A 21,802-nucleotide genomic window follows, 5' to 3' on the forward strand; every position below is an offset into this window, starting at 1 on the left:
TGAAGTGTGTTCCTGTTGTAAACAACTCAGCAATACAATGTAGCTTTTGAAACTTTTATTAAACAGTGTATACAGCTTTTGATTGGCAGTCTTAAGATTACAATGTGATTAAAAGTACAGCTTCCAAAGATGTAAAAATGCCATTATTTACTTTCTTTGAAGAACTTTCAAAATTTTCAAATTCTTTAAGTATGTTAACTGAGTTATGCCTCTGCAGTTGAGTCTGCAAATTGGTGATTTTATAGAAGGGTTAATGCTTCATTACTGAAAAGAAAAAATTAAAAGTCCTTCTTTACAATCTTGAAAATAGCAAAAGCAATGACTTTGTGGAAGCTGGAAGTAATAGGGTGGCTATAGAGAATTCCCTTAAGAAATGGGTATGAATACAGTAATTTATACCTACAGAGTAACAAAGTATGCCAGGGTAACAGACATATAGGTAAGAGGACTGAAATAATAAATGAAATGTGCATGTTCATTCCGGAATTCTTTTTCTTCCAGAGTTTTAGCTCCAACAAGCCTGAGTGGGTATCTAAGGATGACTGAAAACTCTGCTGGGGGATGAGGTTATTAGAATCATAGCACTGCTCTGATTGAAAAATCCTTTCAGATTCCCTCAGCACAGAACATTTTAAATAAATCCTCCCAAGAAGGTGCTTTATGGTGAATACTGAAAATAGGAACATGCACAGGTGCTCTGACCTACTCCATGCCACTTACTGCTGACCACAGGTAAGGCGGAACAGCTCCCTCTCCTACTACTCCCTCTGCCTTGTGTGGGAAGAGGTCAGAGCTTTGCTCACAGGTCTTGCCTGCATCTCTGCATAACTGAAATTGAAATGTGAGTACTGAAATAATATATTCTAAAATATTTGCTTATGTTGGTCCTTGTGTTGATAATTTGAAGACATACTTAAAACACACGGATAGATCAATAAAGAAGAAACCTAGATGTAAAAAGAACAAAAAAATTGCCCTGTAAATTCTTACGTGTAAAAGGCACTTAAATTTTCTAAGCTATTAAGATCATTCTATTATGTGAAGGTAATAAGGTATTCTGGATATGCCTGAATGTCATTAAATATGACAAACACATTTGGCTTGAACTCATCATCAACCACGCTGTCGTAACGGTCAGTAGGATCTGCTGGGTTCCTTGGTGGTGGATCAACTAGTCCTTTTCTCCCAGCACAGTACTGCCCAGTTAGGACCCGAGCCAAGTACATGTATTTTTTGCCATACACATCCGGAACAGAATAAATATCCTGAGCAGAGTAAAGTGCATGAACAGCAAAGTAGGTTCCATCTCCAAAGGCTGCAGCTGTTAGGAAAGACAACATTTTAAAATACAATGTTCTTATTCTCCTAAGAATCTCTAAAAGTCCTCTTTTTTTTAACTCTGCAGAAGCTGTAAATGTGGTTAAAATTCAAACACAAAATTCAAGTAATAATCCTTTGTATCAGAATCAAATATGAACCCACATAGATAACAGGTAAATATTAACACCCAGGTGTTGACTTCCCTTTCCTGTGGAGAAAAGGGCTCCTCTGTTTAGCATGGTTTAGCCTGCAATCCATCAAACTGTAATTCTTCAGAGACTTTTGTACTTAAAATGACTATATAATTGTAATTACAATTTTCTATCACACTTCCCAGCAAGTTAGAGGAATCATATGTGTTCAAGACAGATTTCTTTTTTCTGATATTCAAGTCAGACAGGTCCTTCCTATCTGGCTGCCCTGATCTTTGGATACTTTTGCTTGGCTACCCAGACTGACAGAAGGAAAGTGTGCTTTCCCAATCGTTAATCATGGCTGAGATGAAAAGGTGGATGTCAATATCCGCAAGCAGAGAGAGGAAATGGGGATGTAGGGCTCTTACTTCCTGAGTAAATCCAACCTCCTGACACTACCGAAGAGCAGGAAAGAGAAACTGCATCTTCTCTGGTTATGTTTTGAAAAGAAGTTGCGGCTGCCATTCCTACCTGTGCACAACCTGATATATTTTGTGTATGCCGGGCTTCATTTATTCAGGAAAACCTCAGTGTAAGTACCTCCAGAGGATCCAGACAGAGAAAGGTCTACTTTTGGATCCAGACCACACTGAAGTGTCAACTAGATCTGAGTTAAGCTGCCCAGCTCTCTCAAGATAAGTCAACCCCAGACATGTACAACTGTGTCTTAAGGAAGAAAACATTAAGAAAAAAATTAAGGACTTTTGAAGTGAGGTTACATGGCCACTAAAATCAACTAGCACCTCAATTCAGTCCACAATCCACTTCTTTGGATCCTGTCCTTCATCTCTGAATGTTACCAAATAATACATGTAACATGACTGTACTAGAGGAACTGGGAAAACAATCTTTGAACTAATACAGATTATCTTCATGCTAAATATTTAAGTTGTCTCTATCAGCTGTTAAAGGCTAATAAATATCATAGATTTTGTGAGCATAAAATTGGTAGATATGTGGAAGCTTATGCTGTCCCAGTCTTTGGAGGCAACAGGAGAAGTATCTGCACTTCTACTTTTCTACCTGTCTTTATCTAGGAGGAAAGGAGATGCCATCAGCTAGTAGGTGTTACCTCAGCTGAGGATGTTCAAGTGCTCCTTGTTCCCTTCTCTAGGTAAATTATACAAAACAACTCCCAAAAACTGCCCAGGCTTCATTTCAGAGTAGGAAAATGTTTTTTGATGCCCTTTACATGGTGGCATCCAGCAACAATGGATTAACTGAACAGGGTAATTCCTCTGTCCATATAGATTAATCTCAGGAGTTTATTATTTTGTTCACTAATTTAATTCAGCTTTCATGTTGTGCTGACAGCACTATAATGCTGACGTTCTGTAGCACTCATACATGCCTAGGAAATTAACTGATTTGGATAATGACTCACCATTCTTTCCAGCATATCCACGATTAAATCCGTAGTAGTTAATCAGGCTCAATGAGGATGCAGCTGTCCCATGAAATAGCAACTTCTCATTATTTTCATTTTTGTTCTTTTTACTGAGAAATTTTTTTTTTAATTGGTATGTCTGCCAGAGGATGCGATTTTGTATTCTTTGAATCTGCAAAATTACAAAATTAATGATATTTATACTGGTAGGGATGAATATTTATCATGGCAGGAAAGCATTAAAATTAAATCAAACTGAAAGAATTACAACAATTTTCACTATGTCCTGTCAGTATGAAGTTTGGGTAGAGGAACTGAGTGTGTATGCCTCCTGAAAAATTAGAAACCAAACTCAGTGTACTAGAGAGTTTCAAGCTTAGTAATTTTGGGCATACATTTGTCTTACCTAGTATACCAGCTACAGAGCTGTCATGGTAGCTGTGCATTGTCATTTCTAGAAACCACTGCTAGAGGCAATGATGTAAGATGCCTTCTATACATCCTAATAATCTTTACTGGTGTTCTCACTAATGGATAGACTGTAGCAACAGCATTACACTGAATTTAAGTTTCTCTTCTAGATCTAAGCCTGGAAGTCAAAATTGCTTCCTTTAATGTGTAGCTTAGCAACCCAGAAGAAACTACTATATAAAAATAAATTGGTGGGAGGATGGATGCTGCTGGTTCCCTATGCCAACAATGTGAATATAGCTTAAAGGGAAGCAGTGTCTCTGCATCAAAGTATAATCTTAAATGCATTGCTGTAACAGCTTTCCATTTTTAACAGAAAAAGACATAATGTCATTACCTGATTTTTTCTATAGTACACTAATATTTTGTTCTCTTTGTGTGTTTTTCCTGACCATGCTCATTGAAGCTTGTGATGGAAGCAAATTTTTTAAACACATTATTCTCTCTCCTAATTTCATTGTATTTTCTACTGTTTATTTCTCCTCTTGATTCACAACAATTCTTTCTTCTCCCTGGCATTTAAATCTCTGTGCATTTCTTAATAAGACTAAGATTGTCTTGCAGATTTCTTACTTAGCAAGATCAAATATTGACACTTTGCTAAAACCGACAGCCAACCCTGCAAGACTCTGGGATGACAGGGCAGAAGTTGTAAATTAGTCCAAAGCTTTATGTCAGTCTTCAAGGACTTTGTATTTTTCTTTGTATTCTGAAAGCATTTGCTCATGCCTCCATTTCAATATAGAATTTCCTAATTGGAAATACCACATTAACTAGTGAGTACCACATTAGTTGAACAAAGAGTCAGCATGAAGACTGACGGTCACTGGTTTTGCACCATTAAATGGCAGGAATGGCAGAACAGCTCTTAGGAAATTTGCTCTGATTTATATCTACCCTGTATGGTGCTGGGGAGACTGACATCTAAAAGGTGTGTTGGGTTGCAGACACATTATAAGCAAATAGTTAGAAAATATATTAATGCTTTTTGCCCAAGCACTGACATTTCCCCCCATCCCTGGCCCATATGATACCACCTTCTCTATCCTAAAGTTGGCACATGTTGCCTTAAATTTCTTCTCAACTGCTGTGTATTCAGGATGTGATGGCTTGAGATTCACCAGTTTGACCTGTTCATTTTGCATGTCTGTCCACTCCTTAGGGAGCTCTATTGACTGCGTATCTGCAAAACACAGGTTGCACTATTATTACAGACAACTAGCTCAGCTTCATAGGCACATATTAAAAAACCACCTGCATAGAGAGAGCTAAGAGGACAGTACCTTCTGCAATATTCATTCAACAAGTACTCTTGCTCTTCCAAACATCACTGGCTCTGTAATGCACTGCTAAGGCTCTACATCTTCTCTAGTCTAATTATCCCCATACTAGTATCTAACTAAAACAAGCTTTAAAACCCCAGAAGAATTTTATGTATTCTTCATACAGCACTTCCTTTGTCAGACTTTAACATGAAATATATGCTCACCAGTCACTTATGTACAGATAATATTTGCACTTAAAACTGATGTTCTGATTTCAGTCATACTTGCCACTGATAAAGAAACTCAAAACTGCTGGCCAAGGGGAAAAAAAAAAGAAAAAGGAAAAAAAAAAGCTATGGAATACCTCTACTTTCTTTGAGATACCTGAGTTTGCATTTATCTGAATCATCATTCAGTAATTACTGTTCAAGTTTTTTTATTTAACAGAAGTCTCATTTACCTTCATACTTTGTCACACGTTGAAGGTTTATAGTGTTTCCTTGGTCATCAGTAGCCTTTATAGTATTCAGATTCACCTTGTAGTTCTTCTTGTTAATTTTGACGTTCAGATATGTTTTTTGAGTTATTTTGGCATGTTCCAGCTGCATATTTGTCAATTTATCAAAAGCAAGAAAGCTATCCTTGCTTTTTGGATACCTCCATTCTACCAGGTTGTAAAGAAGTTCTGCCTTGGATTGTTCTTCTTCAGTAGACTTAATTTGTTGGATCATTTCTTGAACTTCTAGAGAAACTGACCAGACATCCCTGCTAATGCCAGAAATTTTAATTTGAGGGGGAGAAAACTGAATGGTGACTTGCTTTCTTCTCTGGAGATCTTCCAAAATGGCAATTTGTGTGTCATCAAAACTTTCAATTGCCTCATCTGAAATAGTGTTTTCAAACTGTTCCTTTAAAATTAAATCTTTTATCCAGGACTCAGTTGCATCCACCTTTTCTTGGCTTTCTCCACAAATTTGAAATGTGACCAAATCAACTTTCTTCTCCAAAGTCACGGACTTTTTCTTCTCAGAAGGTTGTTTTTTGCCCCAAAAAAAGGCTGTGGACAAATGTATGTCAATTATTAGTTGTAAATAAAACAACTTCAGTTTTATTTGCCCATGCACACAGAAAACACACCAACTTACATTTAAGTGTAGATAACCGTTCTGTTGTGGCTGAATCTGAATTTTCTCTTTTTTTCATGCTTTCATAAAAGTTTGTGAGCATATCTCTCTGGAAGATGACGATTTTAATTGTCTGTAAATGCCGTACTGATTTTTGCCTTGCAAATTCCACTATAGCATCCAACATTTCATCAGCTACCTTGGCTGGACTCTTTCCTGCTTGACCTAAACAAAAATAAAAGGCTCATAATCAGTGAACAATTTTGTGCAAATCTACTCTTACCCATATGAAGTTTGCTTGTTTCTGAACTACCCTTATCACAGCCCTCACTGCCTTCCCAAGAAAACACAAACCTGTTCCAATAGCTGGGAAGGCAACAGATTGGTACATCATTTGTTCACACTCGTAAAGCACATCGGAGACCTCACTCTTCACCTGGTTATTGGTAAACAAGTGGATGATTTTACTGCACAACAGATTCCCACCCTGTGTAGTAATAAAGCCACTTCGATATAGCCCAGCTGGAAGAGAGAAGATAAAGCAAGAGACATAACATTTACAAAGTGGTTGTCTCCTTTGGTGATAACAAGAAAAGTGGAAAAAGTAGAAAGAAATCCACTGTGAGCTATTTTATTGGGGTTTGACTTGATTCTCGCTTTCTCTGTAAATACTCTGCAGAGTTTTGTTGAGTAATTCAAGTAAATGTGTGTTTTCTAATTTCCCAAGATCTCTGCTACAAAGTATTTTCCTATTAAGTACAATTTAAGAATTAATGATGACTTTAAATTCATCACACTTTTATTTAAAAGCATGCCAAATTAATTTATATGTGAAAACCTTTCCTATGCCTCTTATTCCTTGAAAGCCCAAATTCTTATTCTGCAGAAGAGCTGCGTGGTTAAAATAATATCATTACGACCAACTGATCAAAGGTATGAAATTTTTAAAATATGTTTGTGATTTTTTCAGAGCACACCTGTTTGCTTACAAAATGGAGTCATATTGTGAGGATGAATGGACTGATGAGCACAGAGTTCCAGACCACCTCAGAGGTCACAAAGGTAATGACTGTAAGATGTTCTGCATGCACTGAGATCAGGCTGATAAATTTTCAAACTTTTTGATAAAACTTTGAAATAAAAGGTGTTTCTGCCAGGTGATTTTGTTCAGACTCAGAAATTTCCAAAGAATATTTTGTACATTGAGTTAAAATGTAATTTGGATCATTGTAATGGGGTGTTAAGTTCCTGCCAACATCATAATTTCTTTGCTTAGTCCATTCAAATAAAACTAGCAAAAAAAAGTAAAAATGAACTGTCACAGAGTTTTATTTTAAGTTGAGAGTAAGGAGTATTTCACATTAGTATGTTGATATGGCCTTGCTCTGTGGTGGAGTTCACTTGGGAAACAAGCAGGGTGTAGCTCTGTATGGGAATGCAGACATGAGCATATTTACCAAACAAGCTGGAGCTAAGCCTTTTATCTTGTCCCATACGGAATAGTTTGGAAATCAGAAAGACATAAAAATAGTTCTTTGAAATGAAAGAGAAAGAGAAATAAAATCAATGTAATAGTTCTAAGAACAGAGACATTTGCCTGATTTCAAGTTAATGATATATGTGTGTTTGTACATATGTTCCTACAGAACCAAAGCCTGGGAAAAAAAAATCCAGGAAACTCCATCTTGATAGTCAATTTCCAGACTCAGAGCAGGCACATTTTGTTTATGCATCTAAAATATCCCTTTCTGTACTTGTAGAGACCAACTATAGTGAGCTGGAATTTTACTACTCTCCGTGTCTGGCAGAATTCAGGCTATGGAGGAACTTATGATCAGGGTTGTCCTGATTTCAGTTGGGATAAGAGTTAATTTTCTTCTTAGTAGCCAGTACAGAGCTGTGTTTTGGATCAGTATGAGAATAAAGTGAATAGCACACTGATGTTTTCATTGTTGCTAAATAATTGTGAAAAGGAAAATTCTCAATGTGTCAAAACAAGAACGGGACTTTTTAATGTTCCTAAAAGTGAAAGCTGTGTTTTTCAGATAAAGAAATAACGTCATCAGAGCAAAGAATTATAAAGCAACTTCAAGTTCTCAGAGGGAACAACAACAACAAATTAATCAAACAAAATAGTATGCTTTAACATACCATATTTAGCACATTCGTCTGCTACCTGCGTACCAGCAGCATCCATAATTGCTCTGAAGACCCCTTAAATCACACAAGAAAAGCACACACATTCATTAAGTCACTTTAACTATCTGTACCCAAAATTCTACCCAACTTCTATACTCTACACATACCCTGAATTCTTGTATGGCAAGATACCACAAAGTTCAAACTCTTGACAGTTTCTCTAAGAACTGTCCATGACACACTGCACTGGCTGCAGAGAGAACATTTCCTTCACTGTTGATTAGAAGTCATTGAGAATAACTATTTCATCATTTCACCAGCCAAACTTGTATGCCCCTCACCAAACTCTGAAAATGGCTTTCAACTATATAGTTTGGTATCTTTCATGCTTATAATTCACAATGTCAAAACCCTCTGCTTCTCACAGGGCAATTTACTTAACCAGTGCTTAGTCTTCCAATGAAATATTTTAGGATAAGAGCATTTTTTCAGAATTATACTTAATCTAAAAATCCCCTTTTGTTTAAACATTTTTGGTTTTAAGTAAGAAAAATCTGGCCAGATGCCTTCTGTTTGGAAACTAAATCAGATATTCAAGATGTAAAAATCCTGTTTAAGACCTATTTACTGACTAATCACAACTCTTTATCTCTCATCTGAAAAACACTTCATAAAAGTTTCCCTTGTGGACAATTCTTTCCTGTACTCCCGTCTAAAAACTAGCCCAGATTTATTGCTAAGGAACTACATATTCAAAATAGTACCTGTTTTGGCATCAAATGATGGATTTGATATGTTTACAATAACCTCTGTATCTTCCTTGGTAATATCTCCTCTAATTACTTGGAGTGTGATGGCACCAATCTTCATTTCATGAAATCCCAATACTTCAGTAGAAACAGGCTTAATGAAACCTGCAAGAGGAAGAAAAATACATTAAATCACTTCTTTCATCTGGAGTATTATTCTCTTCCACTGACTGAAACTTCTACTTATCCTCTTAAGGAATATGCTCAAGATCAGTTTGATGCAAGTAGAGTGTCTCTGCTTTTCTCTTTATTCCATTTCTGAAAGCTGGGAGGCAAAGTATTCTTTCTGTTTAAATACTGTGAAAGTGAAACCATTTATATTCATGTAAATTTATGCAATATGAATTCAGAAAATGGCCTCAGGGTTTATCTGATCTGACCAGCTCTGTGACAGAATTTCCTGAATTAATTCGTACAAGAAATGGAGCATCCAGCTTAAGTGTTGCCAGTAACGGAGATCAGATCACATCACTTTTGTAAGTTATTTAATATTTACCTTCATAGATACAAAACTGTTCTTTTATTCTACTCTAACCTTATCATATTTTCATATTTTATCTGCACACTCTTAACTTCATGTGTCTGATACTCAGCAACTACAGAGGAGGAAGAGCTTTATATCCTTACAAATAAGCCTCTGTCCTTGATGCAGTGCACTCATGTTTCGGCTATTGTGTCCCCCTACTGTCAATTTATAAAGGGAAAGGAAATTATCCACGCTGTGTGTATATATGTGTATATATATATATATATGTATGTGTATATATATATGTATGTGAGATTAAAAGTACAGAAATTCATATTATTTATGGCTTGTTTGGCCAGGTGGTAGCAAGTTCTTATATCCTTTGATCAGGACGAACTACAGTGTCTTCTATCAGAATATCCTCTTTGTTATAGTAAGACTGGCGTCACTGAGAATTGGGCATGCCCTCAACAAAAGAAATTCCTCCCTAAGAATTTTATAAATGACATTTAAGAACGCAAGTCTGTTAGGAGGAAAAAAAATGCCCTGTGCCATGATGATATTTCTTCTGTTTCCCAATATATATAAAACCACTTAGTATTTACATTCTCCCCCATGTCCCACATCCTGCCCCTACACAAATTACCTGTCTGTGCTGCTGCAGCATTGCAACTTCCATCTGCCTTGTGTTCTAGTTCAGTGGCAAAAGCCTAAGAAGAGAAAAAAAGTACCCAGGATATACAGGATATTTCACAGTATATACACTGAATGTTTCTATAATTAATTTTAACAGTCATGTAGCTCTTGCTGAGCCACCTGACACATTTTACAGTCATATTTAACTGTCATTAATAACAGCAGAAGACCCAGTGTGGACAGTGCGATAAGAAATATCTTTGCATTGCTAGAACTCCTCTGTCAAAAGATGAGGGAGGATCTACAGCCATTTACAGAGTCAACAGTGAGGCAAATTATGTCTGCAGCTTCTGCTTGCTGAGAGTTTGTATGTCAGAGACAGTGGAGAGACATATCATTGTCACTGGCCCACAGCAGTAAGAAAGTGACAAATGATTCCCTTAAGAAAGCAGTATAGATTATTAGTAAATAGATTAGGTAAAATAGATTATTAACTGTTATTAACTATTATGTAACTAGAGAAGTATGTTACAAAGACAGCTTTGTCCTGAGAAGAACTACCTGAATGCTATCAATATCTTTTGGATTCAAGAGAAAATGAACTTCCTGGAGATTCTTCCGAGTGTGACTACTACTGAACCTGAACACCACATCAAACATTAACTTAGAAACAATGCTTTTAGGAAATCCAAATCCTCCAGTCCCAATAGCTGGGAAAGTGATTGATTTCAGTCCAAGTTCTTCAGTTTTCTTCAAGCAGAAATTGATTATGTCTTCTAGGACCTGTAAAACACAGCAAAGATACTTTTTTTTTAAAGGTATCATTCACTGTTAGTTCCAAAGAAACTGGTACAACAAGCAGCTCTGTGTGCATCAAGGCATCTTTAAGGTCACTCCAACAAAAGAAAATGGAGCAAAGTCATCTAAATTAACTATGTTAAAACCTGAAATTTCAGGACAGATCCCAGATAAATATGTAGCTGGGAGCAGGCAGGTGGTTGATAATTAAAATATACCTTCTCTGTATGTCCTCCGTCCCACACGGGTAGTATGGCATGAAACACAGACTTGCAGGCCATAGCACATCCACTGGTGCAGAGCACACTCCCAGGACCAGCACCTTGACTTTGTGTTTTGGTGTCAAACTCATCTTGGAGAGCTGGTCCAGCTCTTTCCAGCAAGGCTTTGCAAAGAGGCCCCACGCCAAACTTCAGATCTGGGCCAACGCTGTTGACAACAACTTCTGTCTGCAACAAGATTACAATGAAAATAGCTATAGCCAGGATTCAAGCAAATGCACCAAGATTAAAATCCCTACCAAAGAAACACACAGCAAAAGAAACAAGATTCCCGTGGATACCCAAAACAGCAGCCCAGACAGGTACCCACTTCCTCTAACATCCAAGACAGCTACAGATAATACAAGAACTTTTAGAAAGTACTTTAATATTTCCCTTTTAGGAAAAAAAGCAAACTCTTTTCATGTTGGCCTTAGGTCTGGATAACAAACAAGACCTAGATGGGAATGAAACACCCTGAAAAGCCCAGCTGCCCTCTAGAAATGGCTGCAGTGACAGATCCCAACCTACACTCAAGTTTTGCAAGCTTGCATCCTTGTTTAGTTAGCACACAGCTGTTCTTTCCTTATGTAGTAAGTGTTTGTAAAACCTACTGTCCTTCCTTTTTCATTTAAATTGAAAGAAGATCTTACCATCATGTTAGAAAGGAGTCAGAAAAATAGAGACCTACCGTGGCTTCCTGAATATTTTTCTTCTCCACTCGGATGCAAAGTCCTTCATTTGTAGTAACCATCTTCAGATCCCTTTTTCCTTTCTGGCTTTTTTTCAGCAAGAGCCATTTTGGGGAGAATGGTTTAGCTGAAAACATTTCTTTTACGGTCTTGCTCAGAACCTGAACCATTTCTTCTCCATTACTCACAAGATGAACCTCCTTCAAGCTGCTGCCCTCCATAAATTCTTCCAAGGTCTCCTTGATGGAGGATACAACTGAATCTGCACACATCTTTGGTGGAAAGCCATAAATCCCTCCACTTATAGCAGGCAGAGCTATGGAATGATAACTGTATATTTCAGCTAGCTGTAGACATTTTCTCACTGTCTTTCTTAACAACCACATGCACCTTGGTGATTCCTCGTTGCTCCACCTGGGCCCAACAGCATGAATGACGTTCTTGCAGGGCAGTTTCCCGGCGCCTGTGATCACTGCACAGCCAGGCTGGAAATCCCCGTGCCTCCTCACCAGCTCATCACACTCCTCTTGCAGTTCTGGGCCAGCTGCTCTTGACAGAGCACCAGCAAGGCCACCTATGTGTTTTAGCTTTTCATTAGATGCATTTACCATAACATCAACAGGGTATGTAGACAAGTTACCTTTATACACTGCTACCACAACTCCACCTGGCAGGTTTTGTTCATAGTAGAGCTTTCTTTTCACTTTATCACCAACTTTTCCACCCTTCTGTTCATCTTCTTCTTCTTCTTCTGCAATCCTAATGAAACAGTTAAATTTCTGCTTTGCCTCTAAAATACAAAAATCTTTCCTCTCAGCAAAGAACTCTTTTGCCCCCGGTTTATCAATAGGCACATTTTTTGAGTGAAGGGATGAAACAATTTTTTCAAACATGGTGAATGTTTCTGGCACTTCTCCTCTTGGTCCCTTCAGGGAAATACATGGTGTCTTGGTGTCAAAATGCACTGTCACACCTTTCTTCTTCAGTTCTTCACAAACATCAGGTTTCTCCTTCTCTACAAACTGCACTATTGCCACTGAATTAGCTGGGATTACTTTTTCCAAGAATACGTTTCTATCTACAAAATCGTTAAGTCTCTGGTAAACCTTTGTTACAGCCTTAGAAAAACCAGCAATAATAATTTTATTTTCTTTTCCAACTGACTGCCAAGTGGTGACAATTTCCTGGGAAGAATTATATGTCTTGAGCAAGGAGACAAGAAGATTCTTCCACTGATTCTTTTTAATGACTTCACCATCCTCCACATTGATGCACTTGTATTCTAAGTCTGTTTTTAATTTCTTTTCTGCTTCTAGAAGATCTTTGGGAGCATCTCCACATAGCAACACAGTATCATCCTGAAGTTCATAAAAAGTATTAATTTTTTTCCTAATGAATAACATTTCTGATGTTTTTTTATTATCTACACACTTTAGATAGTGGAAAACATGGGGATCAATGGTAACTGATGTACATGGCATACTCAATACCTTTTCCAGTAAGTCAGCTTTGATTTTATATACATCTGCAGGTAATCCACACAACTGAACAGTCTTTTTTTTGTCATCATAGAAGATCTTTAGGCATGGATATTCCTTCTGAATTTTTTCTTCTAACCCAGCATTACACAGCACAGCATACTTCCCTGGGATCACTGACACAGAAATTTCTATGTTCTGTTTTTCCCTTTCACTTTGCTTCATGCATTCTCTCACTTTTTTCTCTGCACTGTCCACTGCTGCTCTGTTGCCTGCAATCACCACCATATCCGCAGAAATATCAGTTATCATCAAAGAAACATCTTTCAACAACCTGTTTTTCACATCTTTCCAACCTGATGAATTTACTTTACATTTTATAGCTATGTAACGTGCCATGATACGCGACAACTCAGTGGAAGTATCTTGCTGCCATGTCTTGAGCAACTTAGTCATTGGCTTTTCCCGCTTGCAGAGAGATAGCAATGGGCACAACGTAACTGCTGGATTTGCACAGTCTGCCTGGGGCCATTTGAGCTCACAATGGCAAACTGCCATTTCCTGGCTTATGTCTTGGGTCAGATTGGCATGCTTTTGTAAAAACTGCCATACGTAGGGGTCTAGTGGCACCACAATGGGATCTGGCATCTTCACAGCTGGTCTGTCTTTTCCATAGAGAGCTGCTCCCAGGGAGTGGTAATACGGATGCACAGAAATTAGTGTCTGTTCCAGTAAATGCTGCTTTTCCAAGACCGTGGTTAGATCTAAAAGTGCACAATGTGCAAACACACATATATCATTAACTTCAAATCAGGCAAATGTCTCTGTTCTTAGAACTATTACATTGATTTTTCTTTTCTTTCTCTTTCACTTCAAAGAGCTGTTTTTATGTCTTTCTGATTTCCAAACTATTCCGTATGGGACAAGATAAAAGGCTTAGCTCCAGCTTGTTTGGTAAATATGCTCATGTCTGCATACCCATGCAGAGCTACACCCTGCTTGTTTCCCAAGGGAACTCCACCACAGAGCAAGGCCATATCAACATACTACTGTGAAATACTCCTTACTCTCAACTTAAAATAAAACTCTTTGTGCCAGTGCATTTTTACTTTTTTTGCCAATTTTTTTGGAATGGACTAAGCAAAGAAATTATAATGTTGGCAGGAACTTAAAACTGCATTACAGTTCCAAATTACATTTTAACTCAATGTACAAAATGTTCTTCAGAAAATTCTCAAAGTCCAAAGAAAATCACCTGGCATACAAACCTTTTTCTCAAAGTAAATTTACTAAGCCAGGAGTCTAACAGATATTTATCAGAAGTTGCACTGGCACAAAAATGGGACAAGGATTCAAGGAATGCAAGAAATAGTAGCTTTGTTCTTCCCTTAGCTCTGTTCTTCCCTGATAACGAAGATATTTGACCTTCATTAGTTTGAAAATGAAGCTATTTGACCTTAGTCAGATTCTGAAAGTTAACTGTGAAAGGTAAAGTAATTGACAGGTCTTGCTACCTCCCTCTACCTGTATAGTACAATTAATAGTGTATTGCAGATAAAAACCTCTGAAAATGGGCAAAAACCACCAGTGAGAACAACCCATGCAAGGCAGGTATTAAAATGAATCTTTGGTAGCAAGAACCAAAACAAATGAACAGAAAACTCCTCAAGAGATTCTGAAGCCCTAGCAGTATTTCTACATCCGGAGCAGTATTTCTACATGTTTCCCAGGAACAGGACAGTGTACAATGACTTCAACAACAAAAAGCCAGGCTTCTCCTAATGCCCACATTTGTAGTAATTTTCTTGCAGATCATCTGCCTGTGAGCACCTTGGTCAGGTGAAGGACAAGTGTTACCTTTGTGGTCACAGAAAGTAATGATGGCTGAGTTCTCCTCGGGGAACAGCTGGACATCTGACACAAGCCCCCCTCCACTCCGTGGACTCTCAAAGTACAGTGTGAGGCATTCTGTAGAAATGCTGTCTGGTAGATTTTCAGCCTTGATGGCCTGGGTCAATTCAAGAAGTCTGGCAGTCATTCTAAACTCTCTAACTCTCTTGTGTTGTGAACACTTTTTGACAAATTCCTTAGTATCTGTAAACAGAAGAGCAGCATGAACTGACTGTGTTTTCCTGGGTCATTATCAGCTCTGGCTATCACTGCAGGCAGAGAAATGAGCACTCTACTCCCTGTTCTTGGAACAAAACTGTCTCTGGTGCCAAATAAGTCTGTGTTGTAATAAAAAAGGAGAAAAGCACACAACCACGTTACTCTCTCCTATTCACTACCACTTTGTCTCTGTTCCCATGTCCTAAGTACACTGTCTTCTCTACAGGAGACTTTATATAATCCCCACATTCAGTGTACTTCTAATTCTTCTTCATCTAACCTAAAATAAGATAGAAACAACAAAACATCCAATTTCAACTAATAAAGATGCCAACTGAAAAGTTTTTCAACTGAAAAAATTTTCTTTTTTTCAGTGTAACACTTGGATCACGGGCATTTTTGTGGAACTGTATAAGACGTCTTTCTTGAGAGACTGCAGTCTGGGTACTTTTTTAAAACAGTGTGGATCTCTAATGAGAGAGGGATCAAGCTCTGAAAGCTATTACTCATACATATACATGGAAATGAATAATGGTGTCATCCTGTCTTACCAATACTTTTTATAAAGGTAGCTGCAGCAGCATTTATTTCAGGTATTACTTCCACACTGAAGTCAGCATCTACAGTCAGGCCACTGATGTTCTCCAACAGCTTCCATAAGCACTCTGGACTGCATCTCTCTATGTTCTCAAACACCACCGAAGGTGAGACTTCTGCAGAGTCAGCTTCCTCCTGGAGTTCAATGTTTGGAACAAAACTCTCTGCTTTCTGCAAGGCTTTTTTGTCATCTGCAGCAGAAAGATAAATAAGCCACATAATATGTTGGCATATGTTTCCTGGAATAAACAGATTCTTCTTTCCTTTTCTCTCCCTTCCTTCCCCAAGAAAAGAGATTGCTCACTAAACACAAACTGCACGGTACTTCTGGACATTTTGAGATCCAAAACAGCTCAGATGTAATATTCTGCAGGGCTGCAGGCAGCTTTTTTGATGGCACAAAACTAGACATGAGCAAACATGTCCAAGGTCACTGATATGTCTCTGAGTCAGAGATTAAATGAAACTAAACTAAAATCTATTGTGATAATAGGCCACAGCTGCTCAAGTGTCAGTAAGGGTTGGGAGAGACCTTGCAGCCTCTGCATCTGTTTCTTAGCCCAGGTGCAGGCGAAAGAAGCCTGAACATAGCTCAGGACATCCACAGGCACCATAGGAGACCAGTAGCTCTGTGTCACTTGATATAAAGCCCCCTGTTGACCACTGTCAGTGCAGCATGACAGCGCTGGAGGGCCCATGGCATGGAGGGCTGACAGGGATGCAAACGGAAAATATAACAGAAGTGCCCACTGAGTGCCCCAGAAGTTCAGTGTCTGGCAGAGGCGGGCATGTCTCCAGCTTTGCAGACAGATGAGGGTGCAGGTGTGAGAGAACTGCCAAACTGGAATGACCAACAGGCTGGCTCTGCTTGGTCACCAAGCCAGAGGTATGAAAACAACTGATATCAAATCCACAACATTTCCAGAAGACAGCTGCCTTTGAAGGCCTACCACCATAAACAAGAAGAAAACAAAAGAAATAAGAAGCAACAGCTCTGCAGATGCTAGTTACTAATTTCTAGATTGCTAAAGGAGTCATCTGCTCTACACTGTCCAATTAAGAAAATACCAAAAAAGCCAAAACTGAAACCCAGGCTGACCCAGTGAAGCCATTGAAAGCAGCATCTTGAGATTTTTAGGTTCCTCTCTAGTATAACTGAAAAACAGATGACAACTTGGAGAACCTAGTTTTGAAAGAAGCAAAACCACCCCAAATGGCACCCATTGAGAATACATATGTAAAGGAAAAAATGAGCGGAGTAATTACTTAAGAACTTCCCAGTTAACTGGTCTGTCTTGTGGCTGAGTATTTACTCTCCATGGATGCAGGTATATCGGGGTGTACAGTCCTGTTTCCCAGATTGCTTTCTAAATTATTCTTCTTTGCAGAATCTTTTTGAAAGAGGGTGTAGCTAAAGTCATTGAGCTTCTGGGGAGATGCATCACTTGCCTTCACAGACTCTCCGAACTCTAGGGAGCGCAAGGACACTTAAGACCTTCAATTTAGGTGCTTCTATGCAGATCAGATCTTAAAGCAGTTATGATACTGGATCTAAATCCCTCTGTAGGGATCCTCCTCTGTTTAAAAAGGCTGTTTCAGAAGCTGAAACCAGGACTGTGGTCTCTGTCTGGTGAACTCCATTCTTGGTGATCATGTTGGCAGTGTCCCTGGCCAGAAATCTTTCCCTGTATCACCTGAGTCATGCTGCCAAACTCAGAAACTTTGAGCAAAACTCCCCAAAGAACTGGAGCCATGTGTGGAGAAAAACACCAATATTTTTGTTTAATGAAGAATCAGCACACAGAGTGATGGATAACATTTTACCTTTTGTTTGTAGTTTTCTCATGGCATCCAAAACCTAAAATAAAATAGAAGCCAAATATCAGTGACAGATTAGACACTCTCATCACTATTTCAAAGCTCTGGTGAGGATTACAATATTTATGTACCTTTGTGGGACCTGTTTTTTCTTCAAATGTCTCCTCTTCGGTAGCTAGTGCTGTTTCAGGCTCTGTGACAATCAACCTCAATTCCCCTTCTCCTCCCAAATGCAGCTGATGAGACTGTCTCTCAAGAACTCTTTGCTTGACTAAATAAAACCAAAAAAGCCCTGTGAAAATCTGAACAGAAACTTAGCTTTACATTACATAGCACTTTCCCACCACTACATTATGACACTGTCGCGGTTTAGGAATGGTGTTCTGCGATTTATTGTTTCCATTGAAACACCCCAGACCTTGCCGCTCGATCTCTTCCCTTCCCCTTCTTCCCCCTCCCAGCGCCGTGGAAGGATGGAGAGGAGAACTGAAGGCACAAACCCGTAAGGATTACAGGATGAGATAAGAACAATTGGCTACCAACAGCAACGAACTAAGAAAAACGAGCAGGAAAAACACCAATATTGATAACAGGGTGGACAAGACTTAGGTGAACGATTCCCGCGCCGTTGCTCACCCGACTCCACACTCGGCAAATCCCGGAACAAACCCCTCCCTTTCCGTGCCCGCCGTGCACGACTGAGGTGGGATAGAGTACCCCAGGGAGCTGGCTATGCCCCTCCTGGCTTCTGAAAAGTTAACCCTGCCTTGGCCAGAACAGGGATATACAGATATACTGTCCCGCAAAATGAAACAGCTTTAAACTCATGATGCTGACACAGTATGCACTAAGCTCTTTTCCTTCAAAAATAAAAACGGAGGAACAGCAGAGGGCATCACTCCCGCGAAAACCCGCCAGAGATGCAACACTCGTAGCACATGTTTCACAGCGGTATCCGGAGAGTCCCGGTACCAGCCCCACGCCTTGAATATCCCCTTCCACACAGTGCCGAAATGGCTTGGGGCTGTATGTTGTGAACTTACCAGCCGGGAGAGCCAGCAACTAGGAAGCATGTTAAGGCAAGAAAAAGAAAAGTTTTGTATAGATACGTGCATGTATCTCTGTGTTTCTGCACATTTAACCCAAGTGCAGCTAAATCCTTTCCACCTTGCTGTAAGTTTATAAAGAGATGTGCATGTTATGTCATATTTTTAATACGTATCTGTAACTAATCTCATTGTTAGATTAATATAAGCTTTATTAAGCTAATAAGCTTTATTATTTACAGAATGCGTCTAGAGAATACTATTGCGCATCAAGATGAATATGTGTGTATATATTCCTCCTAGGATATATTTATTAGTTTACTGCTTTTATGCCAAACACAATCCAGAGGCTAGTACTAAGCAGCAAATCTAAGCATATATAAAAAAATATAATAATCTGAGTTAGTAGGGACCCACAAAGATCATCGAGTCCAACTTTTGGACCTGCACAGGACATCCACACGAATCACATCATGTTTACATACTATCTAGTCTATATTGCACATTAGAGGGTGTATACGGCATATTATGTACTATAAATACTTCACGTACCAGACGGGATATATTATTACATCGTATGCAACAACTAAGTTAGTACGTATCTTTTAACTTGCAGAAAGTTTAGACTTGTGACTTACGACCCCGACAGCCCCGCAGGGAGCGCACACGCCGATTCCCTGTCCCCGCCGGCTGCCCTCACCCCGACCCGCCCCAGCCCGGCGCTCACCCTCGGCGCTGGCGAAGCAGACGAGGATGTGCCCGCTGTCGCTCCCGGTGTCGCTCCCGGCTCGCAGCTCGCACTCGCCGCCGCCCGAGCGCTTCTGGCTCTGGAAGTAGCAGAGCAGCTTCTTCCTGAGCGCGGGCGGCGGCTCGGCGGGGCCCCAGTCCCCTCGCACCAGCAGCGGGAAGGCGCACGGCCGCTGCCCCTCCATGGCAGCCCCGACAGCTCCTCTCCCCGCTCCGTTATCACTTTTAACTCCCAGCATGCCAGGGCGTGGCTTTTCCCGGGAAGTACCTGCCTGTTGTGTCTCTGCTGCCGCCTCTCGCGATAGACTTGGCCCAGGCTGCTTTCTCAGCCTTCCAGGCACAGCTTCACACCCTTACGCTGCTCTCCCCCTAGAACACCCAAAGCACTCCCTTCACCTTATCAAATGCTCTCTCCGCCCCTGTGCCGGGGGCTGGCAGTCCGTCTTGCTGCTGTCCCAAGAGAGCTTCTTCCACCGGGTGTGCAAGAGGCCGATCCACACGGAGCCGAGGCATTTGATTCATCTACAGTTCTGCACAGAAAGGGGAGTTGGGTGACAAATCCCCACAGCTAGCATGGCGACTACCAAAACTTTTCACACTTTAGCAAAAAAAGCTATTAATGTTCATTGGCTACAAGTAACTTAGCTCCTTTATTAATTAGTGTACTATCTACTATGGGTTAGCGATTCTCTTGCTTCTCCTGCCAATTAGTTCACATCTCAGTCCTTCTCTGTCGGTGATTGATACGGGAACTGAGCCTGATTCATGCAAAGTCCGTTTTGCTGTACAGAACACGTCGTTTCATACTGGTACAGAATATAGCTTAGTAGTTACAAGAACTTTTGTTTCCAGAGTTACATGTTTTACATTTCTTAAAGGGCTACTGATTACCGTCGTCTCGCTTAACCTCTTTAGTTAACCACTTATGCATAAGGTAAACACTGTCTTGTCTTACTCCTTGTCTCAGCCTCCGGCTAGTGGCGATTCAGCTTATCTCTCTTAATGTTTCACATTAACTGATAACAAAAGACCCCTGCAGCCTTTCGACTCTGCAGCTCCACCCTGAACTCCCACATTTCTTCTGGTTCGGTGGGTTGCTTGACTTGGTGGGATGTGAGCTGGTGGTTACATCTCCCCTTGCTGGAATTACCTTAACCCAGTAAGCCCTTGTGGGCCTGTAAATTATGCATTCATTTTGTTCACTATCAGTGGGAAATCCTTCTTCCCAAGCTTTGTTACCATCCCTCTATGTCTCAAATCATTGAAACATGCTGAGCCCTAAACTTTAACAAGGCAATTCTACTAACAAGTAATTTGTCTTTCTAACACCTGGACATCAGTCAAAGCTTACTTGCTAGCTGCTGTCTCATGGATGAAATCTCCTTTCTTGTTGATTTAACGTGAAAGTCTACAAAGATCAAACATCAAAGTACATGGTTTCTTTAAAAAATTCTTACACATTCCACATTTTGCATCATTGCTGTCAGAGAAATAAGATCAAGGTGGAACAAACTGTGTTGGGGAGGTTTAGTTTGGATATTAAAAAAAGTTCTGCACCCGGAAGTGTGTTGTGCACTGAACAGGCTCCCCAGGGAAGTGGTCACAGCACCAAGCCTGACAGCATTCAAGAAACATTTGGACAATGCTCTCAGGCACATGATGTGACTCTGGGGCTGTCCTGTGGAGGGCCAGGAGTTAGACTTAATGATCCTTGTGGGGCTCTTCCAATTCAGACTGTTCAATTATTCTTGGTCCCTTTGTATGCTCCTGCCTCCAGTCTTTGCCTTTCCCTTAGAATAAATCCATTTGGAAAAGCAGCATCTGTCCCTCATGGCCTCCACAGAGCCCTGAGCTACAGGTTTCTGCTCCAGGCTTGATGCCCTCAGCACCTGTAATGCAAGCACTGGTGAAAAAACACCTTGGTGTCCTCTGCAGCTTCTTGTGGCGCTGGGGGAGCTGAGAACTGATGCCATACTTGCTCCTGGAGAGGATGGTCAGACTGGTACCAGGGACCCATCAGCTGCAATGAAGCTCCTGGAGCCATCTCCTCTAGCTCCTGGCACACCAATGAATCACTAGCCATGGGTATTTTTAAGGGGGATTTAATAAGTTTATTCATTGCACAAGCAAAACTTAAGACTTTTGGCCTCCACAGCCATATCTTGATTTCCAGCTCTAGGTGAAATTGATTTCAACACACTTGATTTTGACAACAATTTGCGGTGGTTAGAAAACTGACATAGTGAAAAGCAAAAAAGCCCAAAGGGAGAGGTTCCAGCACTGTCACAGAGGGAGTGATGGGATGGGTACAAAGGAACAACCCAAGGTTTATGGCTCTATTGAGATATGTGACTTGCAGATTCATGTTATCTCACACCACCCTCCCTAGAAAAGGTGTTCCTTGGCCACAGTTACTCTACAGTCTTTATTGCTCACATAGACACAC

At 40.0% G+C, this 21,802-nt stretch overlaps 1 protein-coding gene and 1 long non-coding RNA gene across 3 annotated transcripts; one reads left to right on the forward strand and one right to left on the reverse strand.

The window, feature by feature from the left end:
- Positions 1–45: 45 nt before the first annotated feature.
- LOC146434864 (protein mono-ADP-ribosyltransferase PARP14-like) lies at positions 46–19,754 on the reverse strand. The gene is made up of 17 exons (XM_085067002.1): positions 19,337–19,754; positions 17,695–17,834; positions 17,570–17,603; positions 15,700–15,936; positions 14,897–15,133; positions 11,561–13,803; positions 10,828–11,058; positions 10,373–10,594; positions 9,822–9,885; positions 8,665–8,814; positions 7,913–7,975; positions 6,116–6,283; positions 5,783–5,986; positions 5,098–5,694; positions 4,410–4,555; positions 2,899–3,073; positions 46–1,321 (listed from the first exon to the last, which is right to left on the reverse strand). The coding sequence occupies exons 1-17, from the start codon at positions 19,593–19,595 to the stop codon at positions 1,035–1,037; spliced, it is 5,457 nt and encodes a 1,818-aa protein (XP_084923128.1). The 5' UTR covers positions 19,596–19,754; the 3' UTR covers positions 46–1,034.
- LOC146434865 (uncharacterized) lies at positions 594–16,008 on the forward strand. 2 transcript variants are annotated; one of them, XR_014853529.1, is made up of 3 exons: positions 594–732; positions 6,732–6,823; positions 15,523–16,008. It is a non-coding gene; the product is annotated as an uncharacterized LOC146434865 (long non-coding RNA). The 2 variants fall into 2 exon arrangements; XR_014853530.1 differs by lacking the exon at positions 15,523–16,008 and adding an exon at positions 14,851–14,981.
- Positions 19,755–21,802: the final 2,048 nt, after the last annotated feature.

Source organism: Lichenostomus cassidix, chromosome 7, assembly GCF_008360975.1.
Source record: "Lichenostomus cassidix isolate B80296 chromosome 7, HeHo_3.0, whole genome shotgun sequence".
NCBI lineage: Eukaryota > Metazoa > Chordata > Aves > Passeriformes > Meliphagidae > Lichenostomus > Lichenostomus cassidix.